At 33.5% G+C, this 15172-nt stretch overlaps 1 protein-coding gene across 1 annotated transcript in view; it reads right to left on the reverse strand.

Moving 5' to 3' along the window:
- Window positions 1-210: 210 nt before the first annotated feature.
- The window catches only part of GC (GC, vitamin D binding protein), a 37476-nt gene continuing 22514 nt past the window's right edge, over window positions 211-15172 (reverse strand). The window contains exons 9-13 of the mRNA XM_025050566.1: window positions 14607-14736; window positions 14103-14200; window positions 12092-12224; window positions 5356-5410; window positions 211-271 (exon numbers count right to left, since the gene is read on the reverse strand). Coding sequence (XP_024906334.1) covers window positions 5375-5410; window positions 12092-12224; window positions 14103-14200; window positions 14607-14736 — 397 coding nt within the window. The 3' untranslated portion in view covers window positions 211-271; window positions 5356-5374. The remainder of the gene's footprint in view (window positions 272-5355; window positions 5411-12091; window positions 12225-14102; window positions 14201-14606; window positions 14737-15172) is intronic.

Below are 15172 nucleotides of genomic sequence, written 5' to 3' on the forward strand. Positions count from 1 at the left end.
AGCTGCCTACTGTAGTATCTGTAAAAAATCACAGGAATAGTGCTGAAGATCAGCATGGCAACATCATCCTCAGAAGCATTTGTGGTTTACATTATGTTTCAATTTATTTTGATAGCAAATCATCATACTTATTGTATGAAGATATTATAGCTGGAAAAAAAAAAAGAAAGAAAGAAAATCCAGCGATTATCCTAGTTGTTTCCCCAGGAGCTCTGGTTTTGGCTAGATTAGGCCATCAGATGTCATTCCCAGGATGGTTACAGCTCTAGGTCTATGAGAATAATAAAAATAAATGTTAGAAAAACAGAGCTAATTGGCAACAATCATAATATTGTTCAACAGATGCCTATAAAGTCATTATTTTTATGGTTAAAGATAAACCTGTCTAGCAAGACCCATATATCCATTACTGCCCACCCTGATGGGTCCAGAATAAAAATTTAAGAATTTCCCAAGACATACATATAAAGGAAACACTGTCGTTATGCCAAGGTACATCATATACTTTTTTCCCTTGAACTAATGATGTATGTAACTTTCTGCATTAGGGTGAATGCTCACTGTTGGGGAGGGGGGAAGCAGCAACCAATGGCATATAAGCCTCTCCTCCCCAGCTCCTGCCCCTCACTTCCTGTCATGAGACTGAGATGATAGTTCAGCAGTTGTATTTTAGTAAAACACTGAGTGAGTTTTTATCACATCACTTTCTACTTTGTAATGAGGCAAATGTGTCTCTCCTTTGATTTTTCCCATTTTCTAAGACAGTATAGTCATATACTTCTATTTGCACAGTGCAAGATATTCCACCTTTCATTGCTCTCAATGAGTTTGTGCCTTGTTTTTTTTTTTAAATTAAATTTATTGGGTGACATTGGTTAATAAAATTATATAGGTTTCGTGGATTCAATAGTACATCACCTGTGTACTGCATTATGTGTTCACCACCCAAAGTCAAATCTCCTTCTGTCACCATACATTTGACCCCCTTTACCCTTATCTACCTGCCCCCTCCCCCTTTCCTTCTGGTAACCACTTAATTGTTGTTTGTGTCCATGAGTCTCTGTGTGTTTGTCTTGTTTGTTGCTTTCAGTTTTATATCCCACATATGAGTGAAATCATATGGTTCTCAGCTTTTTCTGTCTGACATTTCATTTAGCATCATTATCTCAAGATCCATCCATGTTGCGAAAGCGGGTGTTTCATCTTATGGCTGAGTAATATTCCACTGTATATATGTACTGCATCTTTATCTAATCATCTATCAAAGGGCACTTTGGTTGTTGCCATGTCTTGGCTAATGTGACTAATGCTGCAATGAATATCAGGGTAGATATATCTTTATGGATAAATGTTTTCAATTTTGGGAGGTAGATATATAGAAGAGGGATTGCTGTGTCATGTGATGATGCTATTAATTTTTTGAGGACTCTCCTCAATGTTTTCCGTAGTGGCTGTACCATTACATTCCCACCAGCAGTGTATGAGGGTTTGTTTTTCCTCACAACCTCTCTAATACGTCACTTGTCTTGTTGATAATAGCCATTCTGACAGGTGTGAGGTGGCATCTCATTATGGTTTTGATTTGTATTTCCCTAATAGCTAATGAAATTGAGCATCTTTTCATGTGTGTTGGCTGTATGTCATCTTGGGAGAAGTGTCTATTCAGTCCTCTGCCCATTTTTTTATTGGAGTTTTTTTTTTTTTTAAATGAGTTCTTTATATATTTTAGATATTAGCCCCTTATTGAAGGCATATGAGCTGCCTCATACAGATTTGCAAATATCTTCTCCCATTTGGATGGTTGCTCCTTTGTTTTGTTGATGATTTCTTTTGCTGTGTAGAAGCTTTTTAGTTTGATATAGTTCCATTTATTTTTGCTTTTACTTCTCTTGCCTTTGGGGTCAAATTCATAAAATCCTCTCTAAAATCAAGGTCCATGAGTTTAGTACTTGTTCTATGTAAATTGTTTCAGGTCTTATATTTAGGTCTTTGATCTATTTTGAGTTAACTTTGGTGAATGACAGAAAGCAGTCTAGTTTCATTCTTTTGCAACTGGCTTTCCAATTTTTCCAGCTCTATTGAAGGGGCTTTCTTTATTCCATTGCATATTTTTGGCTCCTTTGTCAAAAATTATTTGCCTTTATGTATATAAGTTTATTTCTGGGCTCTCAATTCTGTTCCATTGGTCTGTGCGCCTGTGTTTTTTTGTTTTGTTTTTTGTTTTTGCCAGTACCATGTGGTTTTGATTATTGTAGCTGTGTAGTGTAATTTGAATTCAAGGAGTGTGATACCTCTTGTCTTGTTCTTTTTTCTCATGGTTGCTTTGGCTAGGCAGAGTTTTTTTGTGATTCCATACAAGTCCGACTGTTTTGTTCTATTTCTTTAAAAATGCCACTGGGATTTTGATGGGGATTGCACAAACTCTGTATATTGCTTTGGGTAATATGGCCATTTTAACTGAGATGGAAGACACATCTGTGCTTCTCCCACTTATATATCTCTCATAGAGATGCATTTGGCTATGCTAAGTGTGATCCTGGTATTTAAAGTATTTTCCATACAACCTGATTCTGCAATGTGAGCCAACTTCTTTGTCTTTTGACAACCCGGGGAACACAAATTTTCTAAAGCTGAAGGAAAAAATGATAACTGGCTTTGTGGGACTTATTAAGAGATAGTAATTCTTTTCCAATGGACATGCAAATGTGGCCACAATCAACTTTGGGGCATGAAGAAAAAAATTGATCAAGGGGACCAATAACTGTCAGAATGACAACTCAGATTTATAGTTACTTTAGTTAAGAATGAAATAGCATCAAACTTTTGACTAGAAGGCATGAATTGTAGATGTATCTAAGCATGGGAACACCTGACACAAAAGCTTCAGCTTCTATAAGCTGTTCAGATCTCTAAAGAGGGTAGGCGTTCAATTATAAGAAATCTATAACCAGCCAAAGTTGGTTTAATAGTTTTAGGAACTGCTTCACACTAAACAACATATGCCACTTCTGCCATTGGGGATCCTACCTGTTATAGTAAGAGAAAAATCATAGAAGAAAGTGGAAATATTCTAAATCAATTTAAACTATGACAAAAGGTCTGGTTTATCTGGGAGGAAAGTTCTCACCACTTAGAGTGGAATCATTAAGTCAAGTCTTGGGTTCAGAGCAGCTTAAGACTGGGACTGCATTGTTTTGGGGGCAATGCTACAGGTAATTGAATGGATTTAGGGTTATCCAATAGAGCAACAAAATTCTCCCTATAGTCCAAGAACCACAGTCTGATGGCTGTGTTCTGGAAACGTGACAAAACATTTAGGTTGTGGCATCATTATTTCTGGATATTAAGTGCCCCATATCCTACAACTTGGTAAGCGAGGTTTAATGTGCTCTTTCAAAGCCACAAAACTACTCCTAATATAATAATGTAAGTACCCCTTTACCACTGCAGATTGTCATTATAATAAAAAGGTATTGGATAAAATTGAGTTCAAGAGTCATTGTGTACTGTTAGAAGTCTATGGAAGGAATATGTGAGTTATTTTAGGGAGGATTCCTTCCAGTTGATCAAAATGAATTTGAGTGGCCAAACAATTAGGAGATATAGAAATTGAAAGACTAAATAATGGTCATAGAAAAATACTAACATAGAATAAATGATAATGCATTTCTATGGAAGAGTAAAATTATGTTAACCAGAAGAATCAATGTAGTAGAATCATTAATCTGTCACTGAAAAAACTGTGTTCACCTATTATAGCATTAAAAGTATTTCTGAAAGTTGTTAATTAAAAAAATCTTTTTAAATCCATAAAATTTGCGTTGCCTCTCCTTTTCTTAGGATATCTTCTATTTCAGTTTATGCTCCTAGAGTCTGAAACACTACACATGAGACACCAAGAAAATGCACTCTGAATTCCTAAAGAATAACAGTCCAATGAAAACAAACCAAAGGCAAAATTATTATATAGCTTTCCAAACAAATATAATTCTTATTAAAGCTTGAGATATCTTTAAGGGTGGGAAGTGAGCTGTTGTATATTGTGATTTTAACTCTATAGAGATTACATGTAGATTGAAATAAAGGGACACTGGAATGATTAAGGAAAGAATAGCTTAGCAACAGAGACCAGATACTATTTTAACTCTAAAATGATTACACTGCAAGTAACTGGCTTTCAATTTTCCACCCCAAATTATTGAGATAATTTACTTTTCCTTTAGAATTAATATCTATGAAAAGCACAAATATATAGGCAGGGAAACTTGTTTTAGTTTAGATTCATATCAATCGTTGTCGAAGCAGCAACAGCAGGAACAATTTTGCTAGCTAGTATTACTGCTACTATTTTCTAGGCATTTTATATGCATCATCACCTTGATCAAATAATGCTGAGAGGTAGATATTATAATTTCCTTTTTACAAAAAGGCTTGAGCTTTAGGAAATATAATTTGTTCACATTCACACAGATAGTTGGAGTATGGATTCTAATCCAGACTAATTCCCCAAATGAGTGATTCCCATTGTATTGATGCTTAGAGTGATAATTTTCTTTTTTACTGTTTCTGATGATGCAAATAGTCAATAATTGAAGACTGAATATAGTTTAATTATTTAATTTCATTAGTCAATGGCTTTTGTTTCCATATCATTTTGGAGAAAGTTGTCAGTAAATTAGCAAAACAAAATTTTTGCATCATTCAAAAGCCTCAACTCAATAACCTGAGCTAAACAAAAACCATTGTTTTCATCATTTTTTAATCTCAGAAGTAATATCTTTAAAACTAATACAATTAAATCTGGAGAGAAATATTTTTTTTGAAATGTGCAGAGTTGAGGTCATCTTCAGTTTAAGGTATGGAATTCCATCTAAACTACTTTATGCTCTTAATAACTTTAAGCATTAAAAATGGGCGAAAATGTAATATCCGAAAGAAGCAAGTGATAATATTTCAACAGTAGTGCTTTAATTTGAATAATGCCTCTTTCTTCCTAAGAACACTATGGTATTATTTGTTAGATTTCATGAACTCTGTTTTTAAACACATTTTAAAAAAATTTCTATTAAATGCATCAAAATCCTTGAAATAATCTCTAGGCTGTAATTATCTTAGATGTGAAATGATGAATATAGTGCCAGGTCAGGGACACAGATTCTAGTCCTAAATGTGTCAGAAGTTGGTTGTGTATACTTGTGTAAGCTCCTTAAATTTTCCAGATGCTTAATATTCTCATCTGTAAAATGAGTTTGAATAGACAATAGAATAAATAAAAATCTCCTTTCCATTCTATAATTTTAAAAATACGTTGCACAAAGCTAGGTTTTTTTTGCTGCCTTTAACAACAATACTTACCTAAGATAATACACGTGCATCAAGACTGCAGGGTGTTTTTCATTTCAGCATCAATCTGGCAAAAAAAAAAGTTATCTAATTATTTGTGATGTATTTTATTAGTAGACTATCAGATCCTGAAGAAAGTATACAAAATCTGAACCTTGATTAGAGGGAAAAATTCTTATCAAAAGGTAGTTTGATATTAAACTTTTTATTGACCATCCTTCACATTTAGGTTTACACTGTCCCTGCCCTTAAAGAGTTTACGATAGTCTAGGAAAAATAGACACAAAAAATGACAATAGAGTTAAAATAAATGCTAATTATTGGGTGTGCACAGAATGTTAAGGGGTAACGGAAGAGCTCGAGTGCCAGGGAAAAATTCTCAGGGGTGATATTTAAATTGAATCCTGAAACTTGATGAGAAATATAGCCAGGCCAAAGAGTCTAGATGGGACAATCATGATGAGTCATTGTGTGCAAAAGCCTTAAGGTAAGAGCAAGTTTAACGTACTTGGGAAAATGACAAAGAGTTCAGGAGAAGCAAAGGAGGAGGAATAAGAAGCAGTGATAGATCAGGCTGGAGAGGAAATCAAGAATCCAAACTCTCTTTATTGAAAGAAAGAAAAATGGACTTCAGTTTAGATGCAATGGAGAGCATTAGAGAAATGAATTCACGATTTTGTGTTTTGCAAAGTTTATTTTAACATCATTATAGAGATGAGATTGTGTGTGAGGCACTGGAGGACTGGAGATAAGAGACCAAGTGGGAGGCTGTAATCCAAGTAAAAGATTGCGTAAATTTAAGTACCAATAATATAGGAAAAGGTAGGGGATGGGACTGAATTATACTGAGGAGTTAGAATTGATAGGATTTGGAATTTGATTGGTGTATATGGAAAAGGAAGGAGAAATTAAGGATCACTTTTTTAACTTGGACAATGGGTGAATGGTGTTGATAGTCATAAACTTAGGAAATAATAGAGGAAGTTTTAGGATGAAGATTTTGGACATGTTGAGTTTCAATTTCTTGTGGGACAAGAAAGCCCTTAATCCTTTGAATAGAAAACTTGGGGTTGAAGGGAGAGATGCTGGCTGACAGTAGAGATTTGGAGATTAAAGGCATGTCCATGGATGAGACAATTCAGGGAAAATGTAATGTCATAGAAATTGAGGAAGAACATTAAAAAAAACTCTGGAAAACATAAAAATTTAAGAGGTGGCTAGAAGAAGACAATATGAAATAAAATGAAAAACGAAGAATCATAGAAGAATAAAAGGTAGACTATGATAATGGAATTCAGTGACACTGCTGATCTGGTGTCATTTTTGCTATTTTAACAATTTTGAACTTTCAATTAATAGTTAATAGTCTTATGATATCAATATTTTTTTTTGTTACTAGCTAAATTAGGTCTGAAGTCTAACAACGACATGGAGAATAACAGGCTCATATGGAATAAACTTAAGATTTTCCTAACATGTAACCTCTGTGTATCTCATTCAACCCATATGTAAAATAGAAATTAAACTGGTATCTAATGTTTAGAATTGTTTTTATATTATTCTATAAACATATAGACATAGATGTATTTATATAAAATAATATTCTGCTTAACAAATAGTATTGGCTTAATAAATGCTAGCTATACATTGATCATAAAATTTAGTTCTACTGAGATACATAACAAACTATAGTGAATATGCCAGCTTTTCCTGAAACATGAGAAAGGAAGAAAGAGGGGGCACTCAGAGAGGATGAGAGAGGAAAGAGTCAGTCTTCACTTTTCCCAGCTCCTACTTGGATATTTGCCTTTGTCTTTGTTTTCAGGACTTTAATAATCAATCCCAGCATATAACAATGGCTCTGTGAATACTTTGAGAAATCATAGCTGATGCCTAGCACTCTGTTGGGACATCTTAGAGGAAGCATAACAATGAGTTCTCAGAAGAATGCATAGGGATGATCTGCCTGAATGATGGTGGAGAGAAAAATAATTTTAAGTCTAATTTTGCAGCTTAGTTTTTCTGCAGTCAATGGACCTCAATGGCATGATAAAATGAATCAATTCTGAGAGTGCCACAGTGAAGCCAAAAGAAAGTTACACTGGTTGTTCTATTTTCTGGTTATTTCAAGATCAGGGTGAAGGTAAGGCTACATACAATACCACATAATGAAACAAGAGTATGGTTCAGAAGCCCCTTTTGCCACTCTTTCAGAGACTATGCTGAGTATATGTAGAATGGCAGATAGAGGAAGGGAGCATGTGTTTTGTGTGTAAAGGATCCCAGGATATAAATGACTTCAAATGAATGTAGTGAATGGACATTACTTTCAAGAAAAAATTTGTCCAACTATAGGCCAAGGAGATTTAACAATAAATTATAATCCAAATACTATAAGGTAAGTGAGACAAATATACTAAGCATTGGGGAGAAAAGTGAATGCTATTCTAACAGATTTTGCCCTTACATGAAATCAGAAAACAGGTGAGCTGACTTACCTAGGTATGAGATCAATATAGAAGACAATCAAAAAAGCTGTTAGAAACACCAGAGGGTCTAATCTCTGAGTACTCTGTCTAAATAATCAAATTTGTACAAGTATCTCAACTCTACTCATCTCTCTCTTCTTTAGCAATTACTGAAAGAGTGGCTACTTGGCACTTCTATAAATTTACTGGACATAAAGCAAGAAAAGAGAAAGTCACAAATCTGCCTTCTCATCACTGTAGTTGTAAATAAGTTATTAAATGGCTATATGTTATAGTGAAAAACTGAAAAGGAACTCAAAGAAATGAAGAGACTTGAAAGAAGGGAGCATGTGTTTTGTGTGTAAAGCTCAGTTTGTCTTGTATGATGTCAAGAAGGAAAGTGTATATGTAGATAGAGATAACAAAAGGACTGGGGAAGGGTTACAAAAGTTATTTTGACAGAATGTAAAAAAGTATTTTAGACTTTTCCCCTTTTTTTTAATGACTGAATTAGATACTCAGAGCAAATTCTAATAGTAAACAACTTCTATGTGAGATGATTTTATTTTTCTGGGATAAGGCAACCTAAATTCAGCTGTTGTATTACCAAAGTAAATTAATAGTAAAGGAAGGAACTGCTCAGTTTAATTGTTTAATGCTAAATACTTTAATGGTGATAATAACCCCAAAATCTCAATACTCCATTTTTAGAAGCTTGGTTTGAATTTTAATGAAAGATAAATATATTTCTCAGCAGCATTTAAAGAATAGGCATTTATTCTACTGTACTCATTTCAGCTGCAAGTCTGACTTTACGTATTGTTACAAACAAGATTAGCAATTAGGTTTGGTCTAAAGTGTAAATGTAAATTGGAAGAGAAATCAGAATCTCTAAAAGTATAAAAGAAAAATGAAGAAAGATGATATAGTTCAATTTGTCCAACTAAGACTTTGTTAGGCACTATCCAGTAAAACAACAACAAAACTCATTAAAATAATAAGGGAATTGGTATATATAGCTCAAGAAATTAAAAAAAAATTTCACTCAGCCTATTTTTACAAAGTATAAAAAAGCTGTTATTGAGAACTGAGAATAGACATTTTCTAGTTGAAAGAAAGCAAAACTTGACTCAGCAGAAATTATGAGGGAGAATATTATGTTTTAAATTGTAGAAAAATAGGCTTATAAGTGAAGCTACCTGGCAGTGAAATAGACTACTTCTAAGAGAAAATGAATTGACTATAGATATTTAAATGGAAGCTGAATGATCTCTGGAATGAATTGAGTGAAAAAAATTGGATATTTTCAATGTGCTCTAATAGAATAATAATATAAACAGAAAAAAATAGAATAAAATGAAATCAGGCTTTGTTGCTTTTATGGTTTGATAAATAAAAATTTGAATTCTTGGAAAAACATTCTTTAACTTAAAGGACTTTTAACTGGCATTAAATCATTAGGTGGTATTGTCTTTTACATTATAGTTAAATTATTTTATATGTAAAAATAATGAGTCAAAAAATGTATTATAAGAGATAAAAAATACATAGAAAGGAATGATAATGATACTACAACATTTCAAAATTTTGGGACATGGCAAAAACGTTAATAAGAGGAAAGTCCATGTTATTACAGGCCTACCTCCAAAAACAAGAATGAGCCCAAATAAACAACCTAATGCTTCATCTTAAACTAGAAAAGGAAGAAGAAATGAAGCCTAAAGTTAGCAGAAGGAAAGAAATAATCGAAATTAGAGTAGAAATAAATGAAATTGAAAACAACCAAAAAATAGAAAAAATAAATGCAACAAAGAGCTGGTTCTTTGAGAAGGTTAATAAAATAGAAAAGCCCCTGGCTAGACTCACTAAAGAAAACAGAGAAAGGACACAAAATCAGGGATGAAAGAGGAATTATGACTGACATCGCAGAGGTACAAAGGATCATGCAACAACAAGGTAAAGAGACAACCATCCAAACGGGAAAATATATTTTCAAGCATACCTCTGATAAGGGCCTAATATCCAAAATATACAAAGAACTCATATGACTCAATAACAACAAGAAAACAAATGATCAAATCAAAAAATGGGCAGAGGACCAGAACAGACACTTCTCTCTAGAGAACATATAAATGGCCAACAAATATATGAAAAGATGCTCAATATCGCTAGCTATTAGGGAAATGCAAATCAAAACCACAATGAGATACCATCTCACATCTGTTAGAATAGCTATAATCAACAGGACAAATAACAAGTGCTGGAGAGGATGTGGAGAAATAGGAACCCTCATACACTCCTGGTGGGACTGAAGATTGGTACAGCCACTATGGAAAACAGTATTGACGTTCCTCAAAAAACTAAGAATTGATTTACCATATGATCCAGCAATCTCTCTACTGGTATTTATTCCAAAGACTTGAAAACTCATATCTGAAAAGATATATGTGATATTCATAGCAGCATTATTTGCAGTGGCCAGGACATGGAAGCAACTGAAGTATCCTATGATAGATGATTGGCTAAATAAGCTGTGGCATATATATATATATATACACAATGGAATATTGCTCAGCCATAAGAAGAGATGAAATACTGCCTTTTGTAACAACATGGATGGACCTTGAAATAATACTAAGTGCAATAAGCCAGACAGAAAAGGCTGAAAATCACATGCTATCACTTATATATGGGATATAATCCTAAAAGCAACAAGTGAATAGGACAAACAAGCAGAGATGCATGGACATGGACAATGGACTAGTGGTTACCAGAGGGGAGGGGAGAGCAGTGGGGAAAAATAAATAAAATGTTAAAAATAAAATGAATTCCAGAAAAAATATAAAAAACGTATTATAAATGGTTCTTCCTCAACACATGACAAACAATAATAAAACCTGGTGAAAAACTCTCAGCTACCACCAGAGAAGGGAAGAATATATCTTAATATCATGAATTTCAGAAAGCGGTGGGCAAAGGAAGAAAATACTTCAGTATGGCAGATTTGGTCTTAACCCTGCTTATCTATTCCATAAATGGAATGAGTGAGACAGCAACATTCTTGGTATTGTCACTAATATCTCCAAATTAGTAGTAAAGTGAAATAAAGTGTTATCCTTATCTCTTGACTCTTCCAAATAATTGAATTGACTCCTGGACAGTTACAGGTCAAATGCACGATGTGAACAAATGGACTGAAGGTATCTGAAAAAGGCTAACATGCTATATGATAGATATTGACTTGGAGGAGGAAACCCTAGTATAACACAATTAACCAAATGTTAGAGAAAGCATAAATTAAGTCTGCTCACAATGGATCTACACAGCTGAAACTGGGCTCTCCTCCCCTTTCACACCTTTAGTCTACATAAAGATGAAACATTACCAGCCTCACACTCTTGTTTATAGGAGAAAACTAACTAGCTCAGATGCAGTGAAAGGGATACACTAATTCACCTACTATCAGAGAAAAGAAAAGATCCTACTGGAATTGCACAAGGTAAAAAAAAAATCTGGCAACTATACAACTACATTTAAGGGAGAAGGGAATAAAGAAGGAGAAGGGAGAAAGGAATGAGAGGGAGCTAGGGGCTAGAAGAGAGGTTGGTCATAATTAAAGAAATATGAGCCCAAGAACTAATAAATTAGGAAGAGTAGGGAGGGAAATTAGAAAATATGAGTTCTACTTTCTTTATCTTTCACAGTTGGAAGCCAACTGATAGTGTCTAAAAGAATGTGTGTAATTGAAAATTAATCCAACATTTTAATATCGATATTTTTTAACTTTTAGAAAATAATCTATGGTAAGAAATATTTGTGTGACTTTTAATAATTGTATTTTTTTGTTACATTAAAGCTAAAGTATCCCTTTACTTTATCTACTGATCAATCTACCTACTGATACCTGTATACATATATGTGAAATAAAACTTTCACAAAATATTTACCCTCGCTATGTTAGATGGACTAATTTCTACTTTATTCTTTTTTTCTCTTCTTTCATTTAAAAAAAGCCATTAATAGGTTACGACCTATAGTTTGAAAAACACTGTACTATACTGTCTGTGTTCACAACTTTTTCTTTAAAAGTGTAAAATTTCATAAGTTTTGAAACTGCCTAAATTTGCTTTTAAATTAGCATAGCATGGACACATTTCTCTTTCACTGTAAAGACAACAAAGTTATAATAGCACCAGGAAAAGACTGCCAATAATGAGTAAATCTAAGTGTGTAAGTTTTTAAAAATACTGTGCAGTGATCAGTGGATGGCTAAATCTTACCTCAGAATCACAGTAGAGGGGAGGTGAGTTTAAGGAACAGCACTTGGAGGCAAAGTCTGAGCGCTTGTCAACCAGCCCTTCAAGTTCTGTGGCTGTGGCATCAGGCAATTTTGCTTTTAATCGCTCTGCCAGTCTGAAAGACCATTTTTGTAAGATATTACTTGATGTGTTTTATAAACATTTCTAAGGGAAAATGATAGCCATTTCAGCTATTTTACAATAAAAAAAGGAAAATAGAAATACTTGCACCTTAAGAAATTCTACATATTTGTGCAATTATTTTTAGTGACTCAGTTTGAGATTAGAAAGTGAAATCTATGCCTCTTTTAAGATCATGAAAGTAAATATACAAATTGCTGCTTGAATTTAAGTTCTAGTCTTTCCTCTTTCATTTGCTCAATTATATCAACTTGGATAACTTCCTGTTCTATTTTCCTTGATCTTTCATCTTCTCTCCAGTTCTAAGTTTCAAGATCCTTAAAGAATATTTCCCATATTGGAATTCACGCCACTGTAATGCCTTTTCTTTTCTCTCATATTTTGTACAGTTTTCCCTTCAGTTTGCTTACTTCTCAACTAGCTCTGCTGGAAAATGATGAAACAAAGTCAGAGACCTTTGGTTCTTGTTTTTAGCTCTACTGTTAACCAGCTCTCCAGCTCACTTTCAGGGTGCTGCCAGGATTTGAATTCATTGGATCCTTTTCCAGTTTGAATTGTCTATTATCTTAGTAACTCTCTACCCTTGTGGTAAACAACTCAGCTTGGTTTTATAACTTTCTTTAAGCATAGTCGCCAGCCAAGTAAAAGGCAATGGGAGGTGGATGCTGGGAAGGGACAAGAGGGTCAGGGGGACAAGGTAACTCTTAAAAGCATTCAAATGAGTTGGTTCCAGCTGGGAGAGGATGCAAGTGACCAGAAGGAACTCAGAGGATGGGAAAATTAAGGGATGGTGAGATTAGTCTTCGTCTTCTCTAATTTCATAATCATAAATGTCAGTTCTACTACATATTTATCTGGAATAGAGATCATATAAATTATCACTTATTTACCTCATGCAATTCCGGAGTTTAAAACTCTGGTAGAGAGCTTAATCTTGCATTATCTGTTTTACATTAATCTATATTATCTCCATAATCTATTAATTATGCAATTTTCTGGTAACTGGTAAATAACAATTTTTAACTTAAGGCTTTCATGGTTTTTCATTTTCTTTCACAGCATTGTTAAGGTTGAATTCATAGGGGTCATTTAAGGAAGTGTCCAACTTTGGGGCTCTTTGGGTATTCTTTAGAGAAGTCTTATGGAGTTCTATTTGTGCTTAATTGAGCTCTGTGTTCAAGATAATTTTAAATGAATTTAAGAAGTCTGCTTAATGAAATTGAGGATGACATAGTCTTAACAGACATTTTTCAGGAACCCAGTAAAACTGCTTTCATTATTACCTATTTTAATGTTAACACCTATTTGTAAAATATTTTCTCTTAATTGAGAAAAATGACTGTTGTAAAACACTATGTATGATTAATTAAAATTTATTTTCCAATTTATAGAGAATACATCCTGGTGATAGGTGATACTATACTTAGTTGAAAGTTTGGGTCCTCTTGTTAGACAATATGTCATTAAGTTAGGTAACATTTTCCAGCAGTTTTATAGTTTCTCAGTTATGTATAGAGACATCTACTGATTGTTTTAGGACAAGAATATTGATAAACTATGGACTAATTTTTTAAAAATCGAGTCTCTGCAGATCTTGTAATTTATGTTTGTGGCTGTGTTCTAATTGACTCCTCACCTGATATACATGATTTCTTTCTCCTCCCAGAAAAGAACTGTTAATATCTTTTTACACAGATATTAAATTCTAACTACTTTTTAAAATTTCTTTTAATTAAATCTCCTCTTTTTATTGCTCACTTAGCACATCTTATGTCTTCAACTATACTTTCAAATCACAATATCAGGCTAATATTGATAAATTTGAAAGATATGACCAGGACAAATCCCTTACTTTTTCTTGTACTCAGTAAATGTGTTTTCTGAATAATCTGCACATAGTTCTTGTCCCTTGTCAATGAAAGAAGATAGTTCTTTCTTCAGCTGAGGGACCTGTAAGAAAATAATTACATAAAAATTATTTGTCTTAACACTGTTCCAGGAGACGTTAAATCAGAATTCTAGTATGAGAGTTTATACCATTGACAACTATTTTCTTTATAAGGCCGGATAGTAAATATTTTAAGCTTTGTAGGCCATATATTGTTTCTGTTGTAACTACTGAACTCCACCATCATGGTACAAAAGCAGCCATAAACAATGCATAAACAATTTGAATTTCATATAATTTTAATGTCATGAAATGTTAATCTTTTTTTTAAAAGCCATTTAAAAACTTAAGACCACTTTAGCTCACAGGCCATACAAAAACAGGCATCAGTCCAGATGTGGCCCAAAGGTACAGTTTGCCAACCCTTGATCTAGACCAAGATTGATGAAGAAATCTAGCAAATCGTACCTTAGCATTAAAACAGGCAGCAGAATCTTCAGAGTCACAGCAGTCTGCAAGGCTTTTCAGGGTTGGTGCAAGTATTTTACTGAGGAATACTTCTGGAATATGAGTCCTCCTACTTAGTTCAAATGCATACCTGGCATGAGAGAGAGAGGAGATAATACGCTTAATGTGCTTGGGTTTATTTGTGTATATGTATCATGTTTTGAAATTTAACACCTATAACAAAGGCAGAGTACCTGGTTTCTGCATCTTTAAATAAAAAATAAGATTTAGCTAAAACTAAATTCAAATGAACAGGTTTAGGATTAAAAGCACAATTCTCATTGAAATCCAAGTTATTAATAGTTGCTTTGAAGTTATTGTGACTAATAACTGAATTAAAGTTCTGTGTGTACTCTGTATCCATTAGCATACTATATTATATATATATACACACACACACACATTCAGTTTATGTGATTTTTACCAAATGCATATAGAACTGTCCTTGTGTAATAATAAAATTAACTCTATATAAAGCATCAAGTAGATATTTTACTTGGCTTTTCAGTGAAAATTGATTTATGTAA

Source organism: Pteropus alecto, unplaced genomic scaffold (assembly GCF_000325575.1).
Source record: "Pteropus alecto unplaced genomic scaffold, ASM32557v1 scaffold237, whole genome shotgun sequence".
NCBI classification, from domain to species: Eukaryota; Metazoa; Chordata; class Mammalia; order Chiroptera; family Pteropodidae; genus Pteropus; species Pteropus alecto.